Here is a 27,405-nt window from a genome sequence, read left to right as displayed (position 1 = left end):
GGTTCCATGCCGCCTGCCGCCGCCTCCTCCACTGGCTCATGGAAACCGAATTACCCCCGCGGATGACGTAACTCCCCTTCACCCTGTTAGGCAGCGACTCTTGCTCAGAGGGGCGGGCAAAGAGAGACTGTGGGCGTATAGCGCGCGCTTCTGGAAGGACGGGGCGGGGCCTCAGGAAGGGGCTGCGAGCGCAGCTATTTGACCTGCCTGCGGCGCCTGTCCGTCCGCTCGCTCCTCGCTCGCGCCCATCCTCCTTCCCTCCTTCTTGCCGCCAGCCCGGTTCCCTCTCCCCAGCTCCAGCTCGGCCCGGGCTTCCTCCTCCGTCGTCTCTCTTGCCGCAGCCTCGCCATGCCCAACATCGTGCTCTTCAGCGGCAGCTCCCACCAGGATCTGTCCCAGCGCGTGGCCGATCGGCTGGGGCTGGATCTGGGGAAAGTCGTGACGAAGAAATTCAGTAACCAGGAGACCAGGTGAGCAGGTCGCATGCGAGCGGGACGTGGAGCCTTCATGCCTCCGCCGCAAGGCATTGCCAGTATTTTCACGTGGTTTCCCCTGCCTGCAAAGCGATAAAGTCTGTTGCGCGGATCGTGCAAAGGACGTGCGGTAGGAGAGAGATCTGTCAAGCCTGCGAAGGGAAGGAAGGGAAGTGTGGCAATGGTACACAGCTGCCTTCAGTTATGTTACTTTCAACTTCCTCTGCACTGCAACGAAAGGTCCCATCCCACTTTGCTGCTAAGCATGAGTGGAAAGAGCATGTGCAGGGAAGGGAAAGTTCCCTTCATGTTACAGCATAATCATTTTGATTGTTGACATAGCATGTTAGTTAAACAAAAGACTGCCCCATTTCAGAAAACCCAAGAAAAATAGGTTGAGTCGTCTTGTCCCCACTGCTGCTTGTTGGCATTTTCTTCTGCATGTTTAGAACCTAAGAAGAGCCTGGCTGTATCAGAGGAAGGGTCCATCTATTCACACAACAGGATGGCACCCACCCACCCACATGATCCCACAAGCAGTCTGAAAGCTGTTCTGTACGTTACTCAGGAGCAGACCTGCCTGGCACCTGCAGACTGTGGCTATATATTTCTTTTTAAGGCTGTAGGATTTTTCTGCATTTTATTATTGCTGTATTTTTAGAAATAATTTGATTTAAATAGTAAATGTGTGTCTGTGTGCATGTATATCTCTTTAAGTGCATGTGTCATGAAATGGATCCAGATGAAGACATGTACAAGTGAACTGGTGAGCTAAAGTGTTTCAGGAGGTCTTTGAAAACTCGACAGAAGCAACTTCTGTGTTAACAGAAGACAAATCCTAGATTTATATCTAAAAACATGGCATATGATGTGGGGTTTAGCATAATTGCTCTCAAAGGATGCCTTGGGTAATTACCATGTCCTGAACCCCTACTTAAGTCAGTCTTTGCTTTGCTTATACGCATGTGTTGAAGGCATAGAGCTGCTTGTTCTCTCCTCTAGAGACCCTGTTGATGAGCAGTGCAGAAGTGGACTTAAAAGGTACCGATGATAGTCAGATGTCACCAAGTACAATTCTGCAGCTACTTTTCAATTGCCTCATCTGTGGTGCTAGAACAGCTTATGCAAACTGCACAGAGTTTATTTTATAGATAAATTTGAATCCATGGGGTTTTTTTCCTTTTTTTTCCTGACTATGAACCCTAAGACAAGAGTTATTGGCCAAAGCTGCAGAGTGAACACACTGCAAACCTTGGTTATCCATGTAGAGAGTTTATTTCATCAAATTCATTCTTTTGTTCCTCTCTCTCTTGCCTGTTTCTCCTAGTCCCGTTGTGAAGTAGAATACCATCTGCTTATGATTTGCTTCTCAGAAGGCAAGGTCATCTAACTGTTTCAACTAGAACTAGAAGTAGCTAATCCTCATCTCTGCTCTCTTTGCTCGTGATCTTTCATTGTGGAGCAAACACCCCTTCAGCAAAAGAGCTCTTTCATTTTCCCAGCACACAGACCATAATATTTGATGCCTGGAAGAAATTTAATTCTTCCATCAGATCTCTTGCTTTTTTCAAATTATGTTGTGAGACTGTCATAGACACCTGTGACATAACTTCTGACAGAACTTTCTTGCTGTACTTGCCTACATTATTTTTTGTGAAGGCCCTGGAAGCCTCGAAAACACTGCATTAATATTGTCTTGCTTTAAAACTCCAACTATAATACTTCTTGCAATCTGATTATCACAGGGAAGGAAAGGGACATTTTGCAGCTGTTTAGACTCACCATGTTGGCTTTAGTCAAACTTTGGCAGTTTGTCTTTGGAGCAAGACAATCTAAAGGCCTTTAGTTGGACACAAGAGAACTGAAGACAAACTTGATTTTAGGTTCTCTTTTCTGCTATTGACCATATGAGTGAAATGGACTGCAGTCCCTTTAAAACAGCACGTAGACAACAAGGTTGGCCTCTTCTCAGCAAGGCATTTGCCTTCACAAATCAGTTATACCTTCTCTAATTGATCCCAAAGGAGGGGGAATCAGGTAGCAGGTCTGATCTTCCAACTGACATCCTGAAAAGGTGGGCAAGATGATTCAGGCTCTGGAACAGGCTCAGGAAGCTTCCTGTGGTGGGATGTGCTGCCATGAGAGCCAGTGTGGTGTAGTGGTTAAGAGCATGGGACTGGGACTCAGGTGATCTGGGTTCTAGTCCCTGCTTGGCCATGGAGCCAACTGGGTGACATTGGGCCAGTCACAGACTCTCAGCCCAGCCTACCTCACAGGGTTGTTGTTGTGAGGATAAGATGGAGGAGGAGATGTAAGCTGCCTTGAGCCCTTTGTAGAAAAAGGCAGGAATCGAAAAATAAATAAATAAAAATGAGACACTTACAGGAGGAAAATACTCTCTTCTGATCATGTGACTGAGCCCTCATATGTGTGTCTTTTCAGGATATTTAGAAGATGAACGCTCTAGTCCTTCTCACTGTATTAAAAGTTTTCAGTGTTATTGAATGCTAAGACATGCCTCAGTAGTGCCAAGCTAGCCCATGGCAAACCATGGGCTGTCAGAGCCAACCAGGGCTGTCAGATCCTGTGAAAATTTAATGCTGCTCTTTATAGTTAATGCATATTATTAGAAACTTGAGTAAGGCTTTATTTGCAGTCAGTATGGTGGTATGGCATTCTGCTTATTCGTTAAGGGGGGGGGTGTGTGTGTGTGTTTCCAAAGTAGTCAGAGGTGCAAAGAGAAGTACAAATCCCAATGATCATGTGACTATAAAGGAAAGTGAACTCGGCTGATGAGTCCAGCCTTCAGAATTGCTCAGACAATCTGGGAGATCATTCTCTCCCAAACTGGTTTTGCTTGGAAATGTTTTTCATACTTCCTAAGGCTGAGAGAACTAATGTAAGAAATATTAATTAACACTGAAGAGTCCCAAATTTTCTGGATCTATAATATGGATGCTGGGGGCTCTTGTATTCCTGATTTAAATGCATGTAAGGCTCATTGATTTCACGTATCTGCGTTTAGTATTTCAGCCTTAAGCCATCCCAAATGGCCTTTCAGAGCAACAGTTCTGTTTGCTCCTGCCTTCGTTAATTTTCCAGCATGTGACCTAGCCTGAGGCTTAGAACATGTACTGTGTGGGTGTCGTAATCACCTCTGCTTCATGTGTATAAGCAAAAGAAGCTTATTGCTTTTGTTTCTTTAAACAGAAAATCACCACTGGGAGTAATGGCTTCAAATGTTATAATGATGTTTGTGAAAACTAAGATGAGATAATTCAAGTTGCAATAATTTGAACTAATGTGCACATGCCTTAATGGCCTTCCTGTGTTTCCATTCACTTTAAGGTCCACACATGTGGCTGTTCTGTGTTACTGTTTATTACTTTTCTTTTTTTCTGATGGGTTGTGTCACTCATTATTGACTGACTGTCTAACAGGAGTAGTTAGTGTGCTTCAGTTAATACATGTGAGTGGCCCTGTTGTTGGACATACCATGCAAATGAATAGGTGCTACCTATTTATTTGGTAGATTATTCTGAATCAAAGGGGTAGCTTGTGTAAATAATATATTTTATTATTGTGTTTGTTTATTAAGTAACTTTTATCCCACTCAACAAAGTCAAATACACAAAGCAGACAAAATACAACAAAACAGTAAAACCAATAAAATCACTAAAAATCCATTGTCATTAAAAACACCAGCACAATAAGACAATCCAACAAGGCCACCACTGCCATACAGGCACAGTAATGATAGAAAATACAATATTAAATTAAAGTTTAACAGTTAACTAGGGAATAAAAAAGGGTTTCACCTGGTGCCAGAAGGAGAAAAGAGTAGGCATAAGGCATACCTCTTTGGAGAGCTGATTCCATATATGGGGCGCCACAACCAAAAAGACCCTTCTTCTGGTTGCTACCCTGCTTACTTCCCTTGGAGGGGGTTCCTAAGAAGGACCTCAGAAGATGATCTTTAGGTCCAAGTAGGTACACATGGGAAGAAGCTTCCTTCAGATATCTGTTCCCAGGCCTTTTCTGGCTTTAAATGTTAGTACAAGCATTTTGGATTAGTACAAGCACTTCGGAGAGGACCAGTTGTTCTTTTGTGTTATTTATTTAAAACATTTGTATGCTGCCCAGTTGTGCCACAGCAACTTTCCAATCTCTTTCTGTTTAATGTTTCTGAGCTCTGTTGCAAAGGATAGATGTGATCAAAGGATACCTAACAGAAACAAACTTCATAGGAACATCTTACACCTTTCCTAGCTGTGGTTGTTGGTCAGTTAAAGGAGTGCATTCTTTATTTTTTCTAAACTCTGTTATTTGTTATTTGAGATATTGTTTCATGCTTATGTTTTCTCTGCTTTTTCTTCAAGTTCCTATTGTATATGCTTGTTGTGTTTCATCAGTTCATAAAATATTGATAACCCTTTCCATGTGAATTAGACTTACGGGAATGATCAAATTATTATTATTTTTTAAAAGAAGGGCCTGCATCAGTATTTATTTGCATCCAGCTGTTCCCTGAGAGTACACAAAGTAATTCTTCCAACAAACCTATGTAATGGATTAATCTGAGAGATAGTAACTTACCTAGTCAAATAGGAAGCTTACTAAATGATCTTTAGTTTTTCATATCCAAGCACATCATTATGATCACTGATTTAATGTCAGGTATTTGAACAGTCCAGAGAAAAATCTTTACTGTTTAACAGGAAATGAAATTTTACTGCTAGGTTATTACTTTGGACCTTAGTGTACCTTATATGGCAACAAGCATATGTTTTAATGCCATACCTTCACAGGGTTTGTAGTTACAGCTGAGCTTTAGTAGTTGGCATATGAATCTGGATGGGACATCAAATGGTGCACATATCCTACATTGCACTAAAATTTGAATGTTACATGAAGACTGCTTTAAATGTAAGTATGAAGCAGTCCACATATTCTAGTAAGCCTAGGTATGTACGTGAAGTTTGCATATCTAGGCTGTGGCCTGAAAAATGAATATTTTTGAGTGCAAATGAAAATTTGCTCTGTTTTATGATTAGCAAAATATGACATTGACCATCTGGATTCATACCTCTAGAGGCCTTGCTGATTGCATTGGCAGTTACTGCAACACTGTTCCTAGAGTTTGCAAGTGTATATTCAGCATTACGCATTAATAGAAGTGAACAATTAACCAATTGGCTCTGTATTAAAATACTGGTAATCCTCTCACAGAGAAATTCCAATCCCTTTCACATAAGTCCTGAGGCAAATGCCTGTGTACATTGATAAGCTTTGTCCGGGAGGTCAACAAACCCTTGTTTGGTTGAACCAGTTTAGGGGATGAGTTCCAGTGTCAATAGCTTGCCAGGTCCAGCTCTCTTAAGTTAACACACATGCAGTTTTCAAAGAGGCTGTGTGCAGGTATGTGCTACAACAGTATATATGAAGCAGGTAGTATGATGAACATGCATGGTCCTAAAGGCTCTAGGGTTGGATCCCTGAAAAATCTTACTTGATTTCCTATGTCAGTAGCACAGAATTACAAAAGCAAAAGTGCATGCTAGATTCTTTATAAAATTCAGTAGAAAAATTTAGCAATTAAGATGTATTGTCTTCTATTTGTGAAAACCTATACATAGAAACATAGAAACAGAGCGAGTCAGAAGGGGTCTCCCAGACCATCTAGTCTGACCCCCAGCCGGCTCCACTCATGACATGCCTTCCACTCACGACATATACTTTTACTTATGCATTAAAGCAGGCTGTTCAGATGTAAACTTGACACTTTCTGTGAACTAACCAGACATCAGCACTAACAAGGAGAAGAGAAGAGAATTGGTGGAGGTAAGGGGAGACTGATCGTTTTAGCAATTTCTCTGTGCATTTTCCATTTTCAATGGGTTAGTTCCAGATTCAGCCATACTTACAGTAGTGATATTGAAGTCAATGGGTCTATGCTAAGTTTGACTAAATCTGGATCCAGCATATTGTTTTCTCATCTTTTAACTCTGCAAGCCACAGCCTGATGCCTTTCAGAAGTTCAGTACTACAACTTCCATCAGCTCCAGTCAACATGGCCAATAATTAGGGATCAATAAAGTTGTAGTCTGAAGCATCTGGGGGAAACCAGGTTGTAGAAGGCTGTTTTAACTTATGGTAACCAATGTCTGTGAAATTCTGATGGGTCCTAATAAAGATATTATAATATTATGGCTTTGAATGGTAACTGAACTATCCTTTGTTTAATGCAGGTACGCACAACCTTTCTGGCTCCAGTGGCCACACCAGGTGTCTGCTGGATACAAGGATATATAGACACACACATCACTCACATGCATACCCGCCAGTGCAACATCAGATCTTGGTCTTGCAGCAATAGGAGCTGGTCCACATTGAAGCCCTCTCCTCATCTGCCCCAACCCAATCGCTAAAAAGAAATTTAAAAACCCTCTTTAAAAAACGACTGTTTGGTTCCTACAATAGAAACCGTGTTCCTAAAATTTCAGACAGCTGCTAGGAACCATCAAACACTGCTTCCTTGGTCACTGTAGTTCCACGTGACCATCACCCTAGTGCCATCCAGGGTTAGGATCCTTCAGTCAGAAGCGCCAGCTTGGGGAAGGCTGCACCAATAATCTTAGCAAACCAAAGAAATCTGCATGATACTCTGGGAGCCACTCCTCTATTTCAACAGAGTTTAGCCCTCTTCCACTGAGGTTGTTGTGGGCCCTGCAATTAGAAACACAGAAACAGAGCAAGTCAGAAGGGGTCTCCTGGGCCATCTAGTCTGACCCCTCGCTCCGCTCATGTCATGCCTACCATGTGCATGTCCAGCCTATCCTTAAACATCCTCACCAATGGGGCTTCAACCACCGCTCATGGAAGCCCATTCCATGCCCTAGGGGTCCTAACCATCAGGAAGTACTTCTGGCATCCACCTTGAATCTTGGTTCCCTGAACTTTGCTCCATTGGAACGCATCCTGCCCTCCACTGCAGAGGGAAAAAGGTCACAACCCACCTCTGTGCAATACCCCCTCACATACCTATATGTTGCTAACAGACCCTCTGAGTCTCCTCTTCCCAAGACTTGAAAAGACCCAGTTTCCTCAGTCTCTCCTCATGTGGCTTACCCTGCAAACCAGCAGCATCCTTGTGGCCCTTCGCTGCAGCAATTCTAACCTTGCTATATCTCCTCTTGTAATGAGGAGCCCAGAATTGTACAAAACACTCCAGCTGCAGGCCCACCAGAGTTGTATAGGGTGGCAGTAATACCTCTCTCAATCTAGAAACCACACTTCTGGCTGTGCATGCAAGGGTAGTGTTCGCCCTCTGCCAGGTCACACTGACTCATGCTTAGCCTGTGGTTGACCAGCAGCCCAAGATCCTTTTCACAAGCGCCTAACCCTAACCCAAAACTCCTCAATTTCTCAACCAGGTTATCATATGGCACCTTGTCAAAGGCCTTGCTGAAATCCAGGTAAACAACATCAACTGCATCCCCTCCGTCTAGCCACCTTGAAACCTTGTTGTAGAATACCACAAGGTTTGTTTTGCAGGACCTGTTTTTGCAGAAGCCATGTTGCATGGCTGCCAACCTCCTTTCCCTATTTAGGGTTTCCAGAGCATTTCATATTATGAGCCTTTCCATTGTCTTTTCCAGAATGGATGTAAGGCTAACTAGCCTGTAATTCCCCATGTCCCCTGTACTACCCTTTTTGAAGATTGGGACCACTGATACCACGTTCCATTCCTCTGGAACCTCATCCGTTCCCCATGAGGCCTCAAAACTGGAGGCCACAGATGTGAGAGTACCCCTGCCAACTCCCTAAGTACCCGCAGGTGTAACCTGTCAGGGCCTGGCACCTTTGTAATGTCCAGTGCCCTGAGGAGCTCCTTGACTTCTAGGTGCTGATTCTAATCTGTGCCCCTAAATCCCCAGCCTCTTGCTATTTACATGTTGATAGAAGCCCTTTTTTGTTGTTTCTGAGATTCTTTGCAAGTCGCAGCTCATAATCAGCCTTAACCTTGCGAAGAATACTTCTGCAACGAGCCTCTTCCAGATATGCCTTTTTGTCTACTTGCCCCAGTGCCCATTTCCTATGGAGGTTCCTCTTGTGCCTAATGCCTCTTACCACTACTGTTCTCATCCATGGCAGCTCTCTTCTTCACCTCCCCACCTTGCTAACTAGCGGTATCATCAAGGCTTGCACCTCCAAGACCTGCCTTTTTTGCACCATCCACCCCGCCTCGACTGCCTTGCCTTCCCGTACCCACTCCCAGGAGACTTTCCCCAGTCGGACCTTCAACTGACCAAAGTTGGTCCTCATGAAGTCCCAGCTTCTAATACTCTATCTGCCACTCATCCCCATTCCTCTGATCTCAAAACAAAGGATGGAGTGATCACTCTTATCCAGAGCTCCCCTAATCTGCACCCCAATTCTGCTCTCACTCCTTACTAGTTCAGTTTCATACATCTATTCCAATGACTCAACTGTTTCTCATATTTACTAGGAACAATCACCTGAGAAGGATAAACTACAACTTTAAAACTGCCCAGCTTGCTTAATAGTGAGTTGGCAATTGGCACGCGCTCATTGTTACTAATGAACTTATGAAATGGATGTTTTCTGCAGCAAAATTTTGCCCTTATCATTAGTAATAGAAGAGCAGTCAGTTGTGCTTCCAGACAGGTTCTGGCATTGGCAGGCTGTTAAAGATATTGGGAGGCAGAGATGAAAGAGTTCCTGGGGCAGCAGCTGGGAGTCTGGCAATATTTTCAAAATGCATGCAATAACTGCTAGAGTGGCCCCAGAAAGGCTCACCTGAGATTCTCCTTAATGCTCTTTTTGATGCCAAAGTCCTCCATAATCTCTTAGCCCCTTTAAGAATGCAGTGCTAGACACACTTACATGGGAGTAGGTGCTATTAAGGGCAGTTAAACTTGCAGCGGAGCAGACATACACAGAATCGCACTGTTATATCCCATTGCTCAACTTTAATCAGTTTGGTCTGTGATGCGGGGTTTTAGGCAGTTCTCATGTTTTTATGGATTTATGGTCATTGTATTTTACATTTTATACATTTTGTATTTAAATCTGTGTATTTGAACTGGTAGCTGCCCTGGGAATTTTCTCGAAAGATACAATCTAAGCATATATCAGCATTTAATCAGTAACAAACTGCCACCACCTGCTTTCAAGATGTATGTAGCAGTATTGCTATGTATCTAACACAAATGTTAAGTAGTTCTTCGAGTTAAGTTTTGTTCCTCAAAATATGACTTTATAAGTTATGTCTTCTGTATGTAATATGGATTTTAGATATTACTACAGTGGAGTGTTTAGAGGGCCTAAGATGAAATTTGATTATTTAGACGCATTTTGAGCTGGCTTCTGGCCTGCTTTTGTCACCTTGGTTGACAATCTACATCAGGAGTTGGACAGAGTAGTACATCTCTGTTGTTTCTTCTGGGCCTCTGAGCAGCTTCTGAGCCTGCTGTCTGCCGACTGCCTGGCTGGGATGGATTTTGGAACACAGTTTTATTATGACTTTGGTCCTTTTTCAAGGTCAGTTTCAAGTGATAATGGGGAACTTTCTGTTGCACACTTTGGCCTATGGCAGCTTTCCCTTTATCTTGGACTAAAAATATCAGAAAACTTCTTTCCCATGGCCACATTGTCTGGGGCTGATGGACACTGTAATCCAAAACATCTGCAGGATGCCAGGTTGGGAGAGACTGTCCTATGATATTATATGATGCTTCACCTTGCCCCTACGTTGTTTTAACATCTACGGTGGTTGCACTGATAACATGCAGATTGTGCCTGGTTATTATTGCCTCTAAGGTCCTAAATGGCCTGGGTGTTGGGTACATCAAGGCTCTCTCCTCCCATATACTGTCCTTACCCTAAAATCTCATGGTGTGATTATGCGTTCCAACATAGGCAGATAATGGTTGGGATATGTGAAAAGCTGTTTTCTGTGTAGAACTCTCTTCCGCGGAAAAGATGCAAGATTCATTTTAGATACACAGATATACATGTTGAATGCATTGGATTCCTGAAAGCTATATGTGTTTCAGAGGCATCAGACATTTTTTATACTTAAGAAAGAAAAACAAACAGTGATGATGGTGGAGTTTTCTTTTACACCATATAGCTCAGCAAGCTGTCTGGTGTGTTATGTTCACAGTCTTAAAGAGCAGGATGGACACAAAGGCCAACACCAGCAAGTATCTCTCTGTGTAATCTGATCAGTCTAACAGAGAGTGCAAAACAGTGTCTTGTTGGTTTTGCTACTTTACTAAGTTTAAGGAGCCATTTCATTTTGCATTGTCTTCATCCCTGAATTATAACATTAATTTACTATGGTAAATATGAGAACTGATGGTCCCAAATAAAAAGAAGGAAAGACTCTACCCTTCCTTTTCCATTTCCCTTTGCACTAATATATTGGTGCTTTTACAGAGAGACTTTGGCTCTGTTTGTGATGGACCTTTCCAGCCTAGGAAGTGCCTGTGTTCAGTTCCTTTTGTTTGGAGCAGAGCAATTGCTTATCTGCAGCCTAACACCATCAAAAAGCAGCAGCAGTTATCGCCTAGCATCTGGAGCAAGCTAGAACAGGAGGGGTCAGATGTCTTTTGCTGGACTCTACTTTATTTTGTTTGTTTGATTACTTTTTGTTTTTCCGTTGTTGTTTGCTTTGTGCACTCTATCATCCAGAGCCTGAAGCAATAGGCATATAATTTAAGAATTCCAAAGCCAGAAAATTGCTTTGAGCAACAACTGAACAGAAGTCACCGTCCCCTTGTCTCTGCTGAACTTAACCACTGTGTAACCCCCAGGTTCTAATGTTATGGGAAAGAACTGGCAGCTTTGTTTGTAGAGAATGATGCTCTATCCCATTTGTCAAAGATGGGAGGGAGCCTTGTGGCTAATGGGTGGGCCAAAAATTGAAGGAAGGAAGGAAGGAAGGAAGGAAGGAAGGAAGGAAGGAAGGAATCTCTGTGAGGTTAAAAGAGGTTGATGAGTGCAAGTTGTGCCTAAATTGTATTATAATGTTTAAGAACTTCTGCCCTTTCAGAAAATATGAATTCTACTAATTTTACATCACAGCATATAGTGTTCAATCTGCGTTACAGAGAGAGAGGTGTTTGCATTAGTTGTTGGATTTTCTGTACATGTAAATCAAATTAAAATGGATCTATTAACTAGAATGTCAATACAACTGAAAAGCATTTTCTCCTTTCTCTCACATGAACCATACTTGCAGTCAATGGGTTATAATAAAAAAGCATTGGCAGACAAATAGTCTAGCTGAAAGAGTGGCAGCTAGGTTTGACCCCATTAGGGTTGTAATATGGCTTCCTTTATTGTGTGTGTGTGTGGGGGGGGGAATCTTTATTTTTAATAATCAAGGTATGGCGTTTTTAAAAGCATCATAAAATGGTGTAAACATAAAAGCAAAACTGGGACTTTTAAAGCTGCACTGTATGTTCTTGTTGTGTTTAACGTCATTTCTTGTGTTATCTGCTGATTTCAGCTCATTTTAACTGAGAACTTGAACTGAAAGTTCCAAGCCTCTGAATTTGATAAATTGCATAAAACAAACAGAGATGTTCTACTGCAAGAGGTTCTGGTTTGATTGCCCTTTTATCTGTAGCGTCACTGCAGAAGAGTTTGAACTTGGGAAATGGGGCAACCCTAATAGTTAATTAGTAATTTTGTCCTTGATACATCTGGAATAAAGTGAATTTCAGTAACTGTTGAACTTATTCAAACTCTTGGCATGTTCAAGCCCAAGTTCCATTTAAGAGGAAAGTATGTATTTAAAACATCATCTTGAAATCAGCATAATTTGTGCCCTTAACTTGGTTGAATTGTGGCTTATTCATTCTGCCAGTTTACTTTTAAGTCAGGGCAATTTGCAACATTTTTGTGTGTCTACCAGAAAAAAAACCCCAGGAAAAAACAACCAAACAAAACAAGAACTGTGAATGTGATAAATGAGTTTATCTTACTGGTACATTGACAATCTGCTGCAGTTCACTGTTGAGTGTTTTTTTTTTTAATCATGACAAACCCATATTTGTTTCACAATAACATAATTTGTGAAAGGTGCCTAAAGTGGCTAATGCTGTATTCTTTGGGCTTTGTACTAAGTTTTCCTGAAAACCTCACACTTTACAGTTCACGTTTAAGACATATTTTAAATATGAATAACCTGTACTACATAGGAATCATTTAGGCCTTGTGTTTCTTGAAATATTTTTATATATAGCAAAGTGGAGGTCCCTATGCTTGTAAGTCAGGATTATTACCAAACCTTCTAGGGTGCATCATTACAATGAACACTGATTAAGCTATTATCTTTTTCTGTGTGCTTTATGTACTCTAAGTGTTTATTTTCTTTGTGGACAGACTAAAGGCAAAACCAAAATATCTGATTTTTATAAAGTGTGGCATGGTTTTATTGTTATCTGCAAACCAGGAACATTTGCAACAAGTTCTGCCAAAGCCTTTCCTCAGAGCATGGTGAAGGAACTAACAGAACAATTCTAGGGTGACTAGTCAGAAGCTAGGCAGTCATAGGTTTGCTTGGTTCACTAACTATGATGTCAGAAAATCAGCAGGCCAGGATTGGAGCAAATGTAATTATGAAGGACTATAAAGAAAACCTCCAAACCTCCAATAGAATCCACCCATATTTTTGTCTGAATGGCTGCCTTCACTCCTGCAACTCAGCAGTGACTGGATACTCCAAAACATCCAAGATCAAAGGCTTCCTGCAGGATTGTATCCTTAATGATCAATATCAAGTATTTGTCATGGGTCAATTCACTTTTGATTCATTGGATACTCTATTGTTGAACTATGTTCTTTTTATGTGGAATTAGGTAAGATTATGGTATACCGATTAGAACACTGATATAAAATAATTGTGTTTCCTGAAAATGGGCATTTATCCCATCAACACAGGAAGATCTATTTCTTTGATTAGGCTATAATACTTCTGGAGCCTCTCCTTATGTTCCTACCAGTTGACAGTGATTTTTAGCATACCGCCTTGCATAGGAAGGTATTTTCTTTGCTTTTGGAGTATTTGATACAGCTCTGAAGAGAGCGAAGTGAAAATTCAAAGTGCTTCATAGTTATTATGGCAGCATATAAGTCTTTACTGTCTGCTCTACCAATTTAGTACACCTAATCATACATTGTTATGTCTCTGTCCTTCAGTGTAGAGATTGGTGAAAGCGTCAGAGGGGAAGATGTGTATATCATCCAGAGTGGTTGTGGAGAAATAAATGACAACTTGATGGAACTTCTCATCATGATCAACGCTTGCAAGATCGCATCCTCCTCCCGTGTCACTGCTGTGATCCCATGTTTTCCTTATGCTAGGCAGGATAAGAAAGATAAGGTAGGTTAGGGTTGGTCACTTTCTGAAGATTATGTAAAAACAAATGCTTCTGCATTTGCCAGATTATGCAATGAGTTTTAACTGTTGTGAACAAACTGTTGAAGTGGCACTCCTAAAAATTCTCAGTTGAAAGTAGAAATAATTAACACTTGCTTGCAAGTGCTAATTGGTGCCTATATGAATATAGCTACATCCCTAATACTGCCTTCCCACCCAACCTGAGCCTTTAGATAATAGAATGGAAGAGTTCTGTTGTTGTTAAATTAAGTACAGAAACTTACTTCTGCATACCAAGAAGGTCGATCTTAACTCAAAAGAGTTATTGCCAAACAAAAATTGCTGGGTTTATAGATCTACTCTTGCTGTTATATTGTAGCTACATTTTTTTAAAAGAACACTTTATGTGAATAGATTATATTCTATCTAAATAGAACTATGGAATAACATTGACTTAATTGTTTTGATTGGCTGTGTAGACATTCTAAATTTAAAGTATGTGAGCAATGAAAACTGTTTTTAAAAGACACCAAGAAACCATTTGAAGTTGCTGAGGATCCAGTCTGTCTAAACCAAAGCTGCCCAAAGCCATCTTGTGTTCACCAGTGCTCCCTGGCACTGCATCCTTCAACTTATAGGCTCAGTCTATGTGTTGCTAGTGCAACCAGTGTAACAAAACTGCTGTCAAATGATGCCATCTGGAAACCAGTTTGTGTGATCTTAATCAGGACTTGGTTCTTGTCTGGGCTGTTGTCTTATTCACAGCTGTGCTACATCAGCAGTTCCCAAACTGTGTTCCGTGGAACCCTAAAGTTCTGCAAAAGCCTCATAGAGGTTCCATGAAAAATCTCAAAAATCAAATTTAAAATGGATTTTAAAATGAAACCATGTGAGGCCAACCATTTGATTGTCAGTTGGAGTCCAAGCAGCAAACAAGGAACGGCATCACATCATTTGGTCTCTAGGTCTCTATTGCATAGTGCTGGGATTAATCAAAAGAATTCATTTGGACTATTGCCACATAATTGCTTCATCCATTCATTATATTTGAAATAGTTCCTCTTTATTTCCAAACCTACTATGTTATGTAAAGCACTCAGGCAATAGGAGCAGATGAAAGAAGGAAGAACATTGCAGGTTCACAATGCCTAGTAAAAATCAAGGCTAGAGTTAGGGTTCCCGGGGGAAAAATGTCTTCAGAAAGGTTCCATGGCTGAAAAAGTTTGGGGACTGCTGTGCTGCATCGGTAGCAAAGGAACTGCATCTCAGTCACTTGAATAATATTGGAGTGTTAAATTGATCCCTGCTTCTCCAGTTGTCCATAGAGTTGTCCAACTCATTTCACCATGGATGGCATACTGCATGCATCTCTGCCATTAGAGGGAAGCATGCAGGCTGTAGTCCTGGCTAAGCACCACGGCAGTAACTGCCGGCCAAGGAACATAAGCATAGATTGCTCCTTCAGGCAAGACAAGGTGATTAATTAAGACAAGCTGAGCAGGTAATAAATAACACAAGTGCAGCAGAAAAATCCCAATGTTAAGTGTATATGTGCATGATTCTTTTTATGCAGATATAACATAGAACAGAATAAGCATATTTATCTTTACAAGATATTGTGTTTCAGTTTTCCCGTGTAAGAATATTGAAAAACAATCGCACAGATCCATGTCAAAGTACATTTTTGCTTCTGGGGAAAAAAACAGTAAAAGGATGCCAACTTCTACCAGATTTCACTGTGCTGTGTCTCCTGTCTCAATTTAATTATGTCATTCAATTCTGTTAATTGTGCTGATTGCCATACTTTAGTAATGCATTATTTAATTATGAGCATGCTTGCTGTGCAGTGTTTGGCTACCACATTTTTTGTGTTAAACTAGTTAAGTCCTAGCAGTCTCAGAAAAGTAGTGCTTAGGCAACCAAGTCGGTAGTAATATATCATAATAGCCTATGTTTTTAAATAAATATCTGGCAAAGTACAAGTCCTTCAATTACACAGACAATAATATCATGACAAATTACATTCCCAGTAGTATTACTATTACAAAATTTACTGAACTTGTCTGAAATCCAATGCCTTAATATAAAACCATGTAGATATTTTTTTTTCTCCTAAGTTATGCAAGGAGCCTTCACTGTTATTTTTAGGATTGTTTTATTTTATTCAGATTCTAATATATTTATTAGAATATTTTATTTTAATTTATTGTTGTAAGCCGCCCCGAGGCTTCGGCGAATGGGGCGGCATAAAAATGTTTTAATAAATAAATAAAATAAATAAATAATAAAGGACCAAATTTAAAAATTATTTCCACTTAAAATGTTTTTATGCTACTAAGGCAATATATTGACAATATGCCTTTTATTCTTAGAAGTATTTTTTTCAAATTAAGATGTTCTTAAAATCCCATTTCTGACTTACATAGTTTCTTTACTGAAAATATTGGAATTAGTTAGAATATTCTGAATGCACTCTACTCTTGAGTTCTTGAAAACTTATGCTATATGCTTATGCTTCTAATAAGTCAATAAATTTCAATTTTTATTATTTAATCCTTAAACATGTGTTGTTTCCATTACTATTTTTTCATTGTACATTAAGTCAGTGGAGATTTGGCTTAATTGGTTTTTTATCAATTATCCTATTCTTGCAGATCAGAAAAGGAATTGCACATTTCATTAATTTGTTTTTGTTGTGTTTTTCTATATAGGACCAAGGTAGATGGGTAAGTGGTGTCTTGTAGCTCTCTTGATCTAAAATGTACTATGGAATATTAGCATCTGAGCTGACCCATTTTGATCTCAGCTTCAGTTCCACTGTGTAATATTAACTTTATTTGGACAACGAATACTTCTTTTGTCCACAGGCCTTTTAAAAGAGCCTGGAGTTTTTGCCATTTCAGATACACTGTTATTCTTTGCCAACATGACAAAGTTCATATTTAAATTGGTATCAGATCTTTTCCAATATAAACAGAAACTTAGGTAAGAGTATCCATTGAATATATGTAACTCTGCCAAATTAGGAGAGCTTTAAATTTAATAAGCTGTCAATATATTTTGCTTGTGTATGTAGTATATTCATCACATATGCAGACAGCATTATTAAAGAAATAAAAATAATCACTAGTTTTGAGGGATAAAGCTTAGTACCTCATTGGTTAAGCCTGAAGATCAAGATCATATTGTATACATAGCATATGCAAAAGTACAAGTTAAAAAATGTGGTAGTCAAATTCACCTGGACAAGCCCAAAGATTGTGTGAGTTTTGGTGGTATGCTTGGAAAGGAGGAATTTTTTCCCCTACATTTTAAATGTTATCCTAAAAAGATGTGTTGCTCATGCTATATAACAGAATTGTAATTAATGGCTAGTAATTAATGCTAGTAGAGAAAAAATGTCTAGTTAAATACTTACATATTCTAAATAATGGATGTGAATTCTTAAGGGTTCAAAGTGTGATTGATTTTAGAGGTTTTTAAGTTGGACAGTTCACTGCTTTCCAGAGTTTGTTACAAAATCTAAACAAAGGATAATTTTTATTGTTTCATTAACTGGCTTACTGGATCAGAAGAGTTCTCACTGTTGCATTGGTCTGCCTTATGCAGTAAATTTTCTAAACTTCTCCTGAAGGCTCCTTATCTAAAGCAAATTGTAATATGGAAAATGTGTGCTATGTTTGTATTAAGTGCTTAAAGTTCCGGGTTTCAACAATTTAATCTCCCAAGTATATCTTACACTAGTGTTTGGTAACTTTCTGGAAATGTAACTTTAAATGCTAAAACAGGCCCATATACTAAGTGGCCCTGAATGGAGAGAGATTGGCTGGCAGAAAGTGTTAACGACTAATCTCACCTCATTCCTAATGAAAGTCAAAAAAGAAATTTACATGTATCTGCTGTAATAATATTGTAGCCTTCCCTTTATTGGGGCTGCGTAGTGGATTAGCTCAAAGAACTATTTTGCCATACATACTCTTAAATGTGACCTTTCTGCAGCTTCATAGCTGCTGATGGAACTATTTCTGCTCATCTTTGACTGTCATGGTTACTGTCAAAATGAAATTCTTCACTTTTTAAAACTGAACTATAGCCCAGGAAATTAAAACTTAACAGGGGTCTGCTTCACTGTTATGTTTCACTCACTTCCTTGAATATGAGCTGTGAGAATCAAGCCACTGTGAGATTTATAGGATGCCTACACAAACTATACCAAAATGAATGTGTATCAGCAATGCCAGGTAGACTGGGAAGTACACACAATTCTTAGTTACAAATAAAGCAGGCAGATGGCCTCTTGCTTCTAAACGTAATGACTAAGATCAGTACTCATTTTTCATATCAAAGCTGTTAATTAATAAGTAAATGATCCCCAGATAGATGATGAACCACAACGCTTGTCCTTTAGTTGTTGCTAGCTGAATAGTGGGTTCCTATCACGGTTGTGCTTCAGTCTCCACAAGCACCTTTTCGCTTCTTTCTGGTGTTTTGTGTGCCTGCTTTCTTCTCCCTTTTTACTTCCTTCCCAAGCCTCACTCCTCTCTTCAGACTCTTATCTGCTCTTCCCCCTTCAGCTACCTGACCTTTATCCTTCACCTGACTCTTGTAGGCACTGCTGTGGTGGCTGCGAATTCGGTCCTTCTGTGGTAAAAGAAGTGGAGATAAAAGGAGCCACTGAGAAGCAAGAAGAAGGGTTTAAAACAAAACCCAATCCCTCTTCCCACCCGCAGAGTCAGCCCAGTGAGGACTGAGCATGCTTAGCCATAGAATACCAAGTGACATTTGAAAAAGAAAAACAGGAAAGTGAGGCGAGAAGGGGAATAAATTGACTTCTGAGACCCCCTCTGAGTGTATAGTAAAGGGAAAGGCTGGTTGTCATGCACCTGTTAGCTGAGAATACAGTGCAACATTCTTATACTGACCATGGAGGACCTGGTCTCTCCATATTGTTTGAAACTGAACAATATTACAGCTACTTTTCAAAGTGCATGAAATCCATGTTTTGTTCCATTTAGAGCCGTGCTCCCATTTCTGCAAAACTTGTGGCCAATATGCTGTCAGTCGCTGGGGCAGATCACATCATCACCATGGATTTGCATGCTTCCCAGATACAGGTAACTATGCAGCCTTTTTACTTTATGTACAGGAACTCACTTTCTATGTATTCACTGCCATGAAAAGATTTTTCATTGTTTCATTTTTATTAATATGCATATCCTGCCTTCCAAGCCAAGGCCAATCCATGAAAACCTTGCAAGAAAACGATATAATATTCAGTAAAACAATAAGGTGACAGACATTGTAAACAGACTATTCAGATGTTCTCGGGAGTGTGTGGGGGTTGTTCTTAAAGATCAATGGTACAATACTAACTGCAGAACAGGTATTATGAGTCAGATGCACCTCTTTGACGAGTTGGTGCTATAATCTGGGTTCCGCAGCAGGCAAGACCCTGTCCTTCATCACTGCCAGCAAAGTGTCCATCATCAAGCGGGTGATAACAAGGGCAACAGAAGCTGAGTGAAGTTCTCAAGCAAGCTCATAATCTTGGCCCCAGCCTGTTTAAAAGCTTTGAAAGCTAAAGCCAGCAACCTGAATTGAACTCAGAAACAAACTGGCGGCCAGAGGAATTGATGTATATCATGGTATGATCCAGTGTGACCCTGCTGGCCTCTGGTAACAGTCTGGCTCCAACACTGTCTGGAGTTTCCAAGCTGTCTTAAATGGTAGCCCTGTGCAGTTTATTATGGTAATCTGAATGTGGCATTTGTTTTCCTGGTAAAATTGAAGCCAACTGCAGTGATTTCATTGGGGAATCATGTTGGGGCTTCTTTACACATCGTAAGCTCTATTGCAGCAGTGCTCTCTTCTTAAATTGCAGACTGAAGCATTTGTAGCAAAGATTTCTGCTACCTCCTAAGCTCATATGAAGCCTCAGGGCATTGGCCATGAGTCAGAGACAACCGTCTTGTGTTGTCCAGGCCAAATAAGACATCTGTTTTTGCCCCCATGGGGACCATCAGCTTGGAGTTCATAGCTGACGTGGTCTGAGTCACCTAATGCAGGGATATCCAAGATGGCAGCATCATGCCAACATATTGAAGGCTATTTTCAGTGTGCAGCAGGATATGAGAGGCAGCAACGAGGCCCCTGATAGATATTAGGGAACAATTTATTCAAATAAACTCATGAAAGCCAACACATCCTGGGTAAGCAACTTCCCTTCTAACTAAACATATGCATCCCACCACCTTGTGATGCCTTCTAGACTCGGGCTGGACTGGACTGTACTTCAGCAGTGAATGTCAGTGAGGGTTTTCCTACTTTTTAAGCTCTTTTCAACCTTTCCAATGAAATGCTTATTGAAATAGGGCTAGGGTACCCTGTGTCTCATTTCTGTTTCTAAAATGGTAAGGGCACAGCAAATTACACACTGTATCACAACCGTTATTATAAACAAAGGTTTCACATACTTGTTCACGTTCATTGCTGATGTTTTCAAGACTTGCCTTGCTTTTGCTTTTTAAATGTCACTGAAATTAAGCAGTGGCTCTGGTAGGAAGTTCTGTTTTTTCATGTGCTTCTGTCTGACCTTCTGCTTGTAAATGCTCTACAGAGACTTAGTGAAAAACACTGTTTGTATTATTTCATATATGATTATTTTTCTCCTTGCAATCTCCAGGGCTTCTTTGATATTCCAGTGGACAACCTGTATGCAGAACCAGCTGTGTTGCAGTGGATCAAAGAAAACATTGTGGACTGGAGAAACTGTGTCATTGTTTCACCTGATGCAGGTGGAGCTAAAAGGTAGAAAACAACTTTTAGCTAGTCTAGCACTATTCATTTCCAGAGTGGAATCTCTTTTAGTGCTTGCTATTGGCCTAAGTGACAGGAAACAAGAATTGTATGCATATTATATCTCTCTTCAGTCTTTTATTTAAAAAAAGTGGAAAGACTTGCCCCTGCACACTGCTTCTTTCTTATAGTTCAGTCATTGCTCTTCTTTTTTCCTCTGAAGTTGTCTTAAGTTTTCCTTCTCCTGTAAAGTATGAAAACTGTCTCAGTCCATCTTCTACAAAAGGGATTCAACTGAGGCATATTTCTGTATAAGTTGTTATGAAATAATTTAGGTTAGAAAATTGTATTTCTTCATGCAATGGTACATTTTTGCAGATATGTACTTTATTTTGGTTGATAAGATATATATTGATTCAAACAAAGTTATGTTCTGTACGGATGTAATCAGGCCAGGTTTTTAAATCTGACTGTTGAAGGGCATGTCTGCATTGATGTCCATTGTTGCATTTCTTTTGTCTTTGATTGAGCCTGCCTGACAAGAGGAGCTGCCACGCTGAAGACTCTTGTCCTGGTGAATGTCAGTTAGGCTATAGGTGCAGGTGGAACCACCAAGAGAATGTCCTGCAGTGCCTTCAGGGACAAGGCAGAGAGAGAAGGCGCTCTCTCAGGCATCATAGCCCCAAGTTGTTCACAAGTCTGTGGAACCTGAAACCTGGCCCAGAGTCCCTCATTTTCATAAGAAAATTCAAAACCCATAGTTGAGCAATCTTTATAACATTAAGTAAAAGTTTTAATGAGGGCTAGAATTCATCTATGATGTTCAGTTCCTTTTGTTGTGTGGTTCAAGTTTGCTCAAATACCATATTACAATGAACCACTAGAGGTCACCCTTTGTAGCTTTTATTTTTCAAGAAATTACTTATAATCATAATTTACAGGTGAAAATTAGTAAATTAAGATAATGTCAATATATTTTAAAAGATAATTTAGAAGTTATTGAATAGAACTGTCTTCGTTTGAAAATGTAAAAATTACATATCACATTTGTACAACATTTTACAGGACTGATATGTGGAATTTGAACAGTTTATGTGTGTTGTGGATTTTCTAGCTAGAAACAGACAACATTCATTGTGGTGTATTACTCCAACATTCTGTACAACATTCTATGCAGTCCACCACAATTCAACATTTCACAGAAGCATCTAGCATTCAGATACGAATACTTCAGTTGATAGTGTGACTGGAATATATGCCCAATTTATACATTACCAGAATACAACGATAACTGCAGATAACTTTGTAGTCAGGGGCCCTGTCACACAGTAACCTTCCACAGGCTTGTCGCAGGGCTTGGCTGGATCACGTGGTTATGCCTAGCAGTCCTAGAAGAGATCTGGTGCTGATGTGAGATTGTGCGTTTCCAGTTGTACATGGAGTCTGGTTATGCAGGTGCTGGATTTGGTTGTCACCATCCTCAAGCTCTGCTTTAAATGCTATAGCTGCTGGAAAAGCATCCAAACAGCAGCAGATTGACAGGTGAGAGCTGCTCACCATATGATTCGTGTGCTGGAAAGTTACAAGATTATAGCAAATCAAAATGGCCAATATAATCAAGTACAGCTACATTTAGATGCTGATCAAGAGTTTACAAAAATTCGGACTCATGTTTTTAAAAACCTTTTTTAATAGTGTGGGTGGCCAGCATTGAATTTCAAGTCCTATGAAAAGTAAAATAAGGCCTTTGACTTATCTCCACTATTGTTTAATCTAATTACTAATTCTGTATAAAATATCATGCAAGTTGCTTGTTTGAAAGGCTTATTATCTTCTTGTTTCTTTATTATATAGGGTCACTTCAATTGCTGACAGACTGAACGTTGACTTTGCTCTGATTCACAAAGAAAGGAAGAAAGCCAATGAGGTGGATCGGATGGTCTTGGTTGGAGATGTGACTGGTCGTGTTGCAATTCTGGTGGACGATATGGCAGACACCTGTGGCACAATATGCCATGCAGCAGACAAGTGAGTAAAGCAGTCATATGTTTTTGATGGGGTGGGTATGATGACCCAAACAAGGCAAATCAGGTAGCAGAGATTCCTCATATAGGGAAATGGGCTGCATTTTAGTTTAGGGCAATTGAAGCAGTCCTTCAAGCACAAAACTTCACCTAGGAACGTGTGTATCTGTAAGGTACTCACTCTTTTTTGTGGGAGGGAGCACAGGTTTGCTTCAAAATTAAATCTTGTCTGTTTGCCATTTTATCTGCTTCACTTTACAGCTGTGAAGGCTCATTGTATGAGGGTTTTTCAAAAAGTTTCTACACTTTTTAAAACTCTACTTATTAAGAATTTCAAAAATAAATTACATCACTTTTCTACATAGTCATCTTCTTTTGCGATGCATTTTTCCCAGCGTCATACCAACTTGTTAATGCCATCAGTAACATATGTACAATATATTTATAAAATACAAAAGTGTGGAAACTTTTTGAAGACTCCTCTTACATTATGATTCAGCACATGAGCCTTGAAATGGCCAATGTGGAAATGGCTTTCGTTAAAGCAAGTGTCTCAATTGCATTCTATTGGCTCCATTATAGAAAGCAGCAAAAAATGCATCTGTAAGGTTTTCATTTCTGAACTGCTTCATTAATGCTGTTTGCTTGAGTATACATGGCATGAAACAGATGCATGGGAAACTTCATCTAGCCTGCCTTTAGGAACTCCAAAGGATGTGTGGACCTCCAAACTATTCCATCTGAGTGGCTGGAAGGCTAGTTATCTGCTGAAGCCCCTGGACACCCTTTTTATTATCCTGACATGCTGTTCTGATAGTAGCTTGGATGCAATCCTTTTTGCTATCTCACACTCTGCCGATCTTTCTCTCTGTCGTGTATTTTATAGGCTAGTGACTGCAGGAGCAACCAAAGTTTATGCCATTCTCACTCATGGGATCTTCTCTGGCCCAGCTATTTCTCGGATCAATAATGCTGCATTTGAAGCAGTCGTTGTAACTAACACAATCCCACAGGAAGAAAAAATGAAACATTGTCCCAAGATTCAGGTATTGTACTCTCTTATGTGCTTGATGTGCTTTGTATTGGAATTTCAGTGTATTGGGGTTTTGCTGACTGAAGGAATAAGTGAATTTTGGAGAAATTCTGTTACATATGCTTGTTGTACCATAGTGGTATCTTAAAGTAGTACAGGAAAGAGAATGGTCTGGTTTGCACAGAATGCTAACCCATAGTATGTGTTGTTTAATCCTGGATTGTTGTTCTGGGTGAATGTAGCCAAGGTAACAAACCATAGTTTGTTAAAGCAGACGACCTAGAAGAGCCCATGATGCATTTTTGCTGGTGAACTCTAGGTTGTTTCTCCAGACTACAGAGTGGGCACACAAGGGTGTAAAATAAAACCTCAGTAAATCTTCATGCCTTACTGAAGCACCACAGTGGCATTTAGGATGCAGGGACAGTGTGGGCAAAAGAGGAGGGCAAACAATTCACAGCTTGAAAAACCAGCCCATACTTTGTTCAGTTTTTGCCAGTCAAACTTTGGCTAGGCAACAAACCATGAATTAAGGAAGCAGGGTGATTCTGGGAAATGCCCTAATTCAACATTTCCAGAAAACCTATATTGGTGCTTGTGGCTGGCACAGCTGCAGAATGAAGAAGCTAGTACAATACCTTATCTGAGAAATATTGCCTGGATAATATTGTGCAGTTGTATTCTCTCTTGTCCTTGTCCTTTAGCTATAAAACTTGCTTTTTATTGATGATGATGATGATGATGATGATGAATAGAAAGCAAAGGGGGATAGTAAATATGCTAGGGATCTAGACAGAGGTTTCTGCTAACCAGATGCTTGAACACTTAAAGGAAGAGGTGGTAAATTACTATACAAAATTAGCATAGGGCAGTGAAATAATAGGACTTGGGAGATAGCATTTGGAAAATAGATTTTCAATGCCACCTTGTGGTTAGAACTAGATCAGTGCATGAATGCCCTGTTTTGGCCTCCAACCATTTTAGACAGTTTATCCTCTTTAAGAATGGATTGGATGGAAAGGTGTCTCCCAGAATGGCTCTTTCACACCTCCCTGCATGAGACACATGAAAGTTAAAAGGGTTTTGCATGGCTACAAGATTTTCTAGAACAGCTTGCTCAGCCTCTTGCGCAACAAAAGTTTTGAACAAGACATACCTTGGTATGCATGGTTAATAAACTACTGCCTTTTCATGTCTTCTAGGTTATAGATATTTCTATGATTCTGGCCGAGGCAATCCGAAGAACACACAATGGGGAATCAGTGTCCTACCTGTTCAGCCATGTCCCGTTATAACTTCAGATCAGTTTTGAAGTGCTGTGTTCCACATTACACCAAACAATGCCCACCCAATTGTAAAATAATGAATGTCTATAAAAACTGCAGATTGGCGATATGCACATTTCTTATTCTACCATGGACCGTAGCTAAAATGGACAATGTAATTTTTTTAGATGCAACTTTTTATAAATTCTTTTTGGTCTGTAAAACAGAAACTATAATATTTGCCAGTGAGTTGTTAAGATGAGCGAATATTATATGAAAAATTATGAGGCAATAATATTTTTCCAAGGCCAGAGTTAGCTAAGGGTTTGTACATAACTTGCCAAGAATGAAGGAGTCTCATTTAGAACAGAACTTTACATTCACTTACATTCACATTTATTTAAAGAGTTAGATAAATGTTGTGTCTCCTTCGAAGAAATCAGTGTCTCCATTAAGCTAAAAGATGTTTTGTGGTGGGGTGAATTTTTTTACCCCTCCTGTAAGTTACCCTGGAATAAACTGCCTTCTTTCATCCAAGGAGCATGCACCGCAAATGCTTGTTCTAAGTATCCAGAACCTGGGATCCACCACAAAGTGCTTCACAGAGGCCTGGATTATGGCTGAAATGTCTGAAACTGTGGCTCAGCTAAATGTAGAATCATTTGTGTTTTGTAAGTGACTTAAGGCACAACCTTGCATATTAGACAGAATAGAAAGTCCTGCAACTTGCAGTGTTTCCCAGCCAGCCACAGTGGTTGGGGAATACTGGTAGTTATATAACTTTTCCTGTCTAAACATAACACAGGTTTGTACCTTAGTTTTCTTAGGATTAAGCATATGCAATTCTTTCATATTCCCCTCCCTCAACCCCGCCCCATACTAGTAGTATTTGTTGCATGCCACCTGAGTTAAACTGCATGACAGTTTATGCTTCCTTAATATCTATAACACCTGCTTTGCAAGTCCCAGTTTTAGTCTTGTCAGATTAAAATATTCATTCTGTTTGCTTTACATCTAGGGCATCTGTTCACATTACATTAATGCCCTGTCTTCCTTCCTCTTGCAAGGAGCCTAGCATGGCATATAGGGTTCTCCTCCTCTCCATTTTATCCTCACAGGAGCAACTCCATGAGTTAAGCCAGGCTGAGAGGCAGTGCCTGGCCTGAAGTCACCCAGTTAACTGAGTGAGTGGGGACTTGGCTGAGTGGGGACAAGAACCCAGATCTTACATATCCCAGTCCACTACTCTAACCACCAGGCCACACTGTCTTTCATTGCTTGGAGCCATGCTGGGACAGCTCCTCTCTTCACCACTAAGGAACCTGGGCAACATGGGTGTGCAGAGTTGTGTGGTGTGCAGACCTTCCATGGGTGTGCAGACCTTCCATGGGCCTTCGGCTTCCGACACTGCCCGAGCCACATGGGCAAGCATGCCACAGCAGCCTCAGGACTGTGAAGGTAGCACAGGATGTCTCCCTATACATCTACATTATTTTCTGCTTAAGCACGTGTTATAGAAGGAACTGATCTTAAACCTTCATAATATTTTACTCTATTTCTTAATGGTGCCTATTCATTAGAAAAGTTTGGTTATTAAAAGATATTAACATGGTCTTTTCTTCTATTCTACCCTGAGCTTTTTACCCAGAAGCCCCCAAAACCTCTTGCTGCATTTTCCTGGTATAAAGTTCCAACTTCCCTTTTTTTAAACCAAAATTTCCTCAGGACCATTTGTATTCTTATCAACTCCATCTGGAGGAGAACTGATGCAATCTTTATATTTTTGAATCTATTTTGAATAGTCAACAATTTTTAAAAACAAATTGTTCAATATTTGACAAGACAGCTGCCTAACCTGGTATTTTCACAAAAGAAAGTGAAATCCACGTAAATGAAATTGCTGGCAACAAGGTGATTTTAGATGTAAGTTGCATACAGGATAGCACTTCAAAACTATTTTAAACATTTAGTACTCATTTCATAATCAAAACCTACAGAGATTAAAATCTGCATGGAATTTTCATGTACAGATATTCATCATCAACTGTATGACTATTAGTGTATACAATAAGAGAAAACCTTTAAAGAACATACTATTTAAACCAAAAAGCATTTTCAGTCTAAATATCTGCTTACAAAAACTCATATGCTTTAAATTCATAGTCGTAGTAATATTTGTCATTCAGCATTCCAAAAGAAATACTTTTGGTAAAGTATTCCTTAATCTTTGTGTTGTTTCTTCAGTCTGCCTTTTTAACCACCATACTGCCAAAGCCAGACCAACTGAAAACTTTCCATTAAGATAAGCTATATATCAGGTTTCCATTTAAAATGACATCAGGAAAGATGCTTATTATTGTTTTAAAGTTTCTCAATAAACCTTAAAACAGCATTATCTTTA

At 40.0% G+C, this 27,405-nt stretch overlaps 1 protein-coding gene across 2 annotated transcripts; it reads left to right on the top strand.

The window, feature by feature from the left end:
- The first annotated feature begins 194 nt into the window (after positions 1-194).
- PRPS2 (phosphoribosyl pyrophosphate synthetase 2) lies at positions 195-27,405 on the top strand. 2 transcript variants are annotated; one of them, XM_044432174.1, is made up of 8 exons: positions 195-470; positions 13,707-13,890; positions 16,599-16,613; positions 18,903-19,001; positions 20,570-20,694; positions 22,537-22,710; positions 23,593-23,752; positions 24,942-27,405. In XM_044432174.1, exons 1-8 carry the CDS (start codon positions 349-351, stop codon positions 25,032-25,034), a joined length of 972 nt encoding a protein of 323 aa, XP_044288109.1. In that variant the 5' UTR covers positions 195-348; the 3' UTR covers positions 25,035-27,405. The 2 variants fall into 2 exon arrangements, with proteins under 2 accessions (XP_044288109.1, XP_044288116.1); XM_044432181.1 differs by lacking the exon at positions 16,599-16,613 and having other exon boundaries at positions 197-470.

The sequence above is a fragment of the Varanus komodoensis genome, unplaced genomic scaffold, assembly GCF_004798865.1.
Source record: "Varanus komodoensis strain SLA01 unplaced genomic scaffold, ASM479886v1 scaffold1, whole genome shotgun sequence".
Taxonomy (NCBI): Eukaryota; Metazoa; Chordata; class Lepidosauria; order Squamata; family Varanidae; genus Varanus; species Varanus komodoensis.
This window is presented reverse-complemented; position numbering and strand designations above follow the sequence as displayed.

What these genes read in the sequence shown, in the direction of transcription:
- PRPS2 (XM_044432174.1), top strand. Translation starts at nt 349, where the DNA reads ATGCCCAACATCGTGCTCTTCAGCGGCAGCTCCCACCAGGATCTGTCC. An exon ending in TGCATGCTTCCCAGATACAG is followed by an intron (nt 19,002 to 20,569) that starts GTAACTATGCAG and finishes TGCAATCTCCAG; the next exon opens with GGCTTCTTTGATATTCCAGT. An exon ending in ATATGCCATGCAGCAGACAA is followed by an intron (nt 22,711 to 23,592) that starts GTGAGTAAAGCA and finishes TGTATTTTATAG; the next exon opens with GCTAGTGACTGCAGGAGCAA.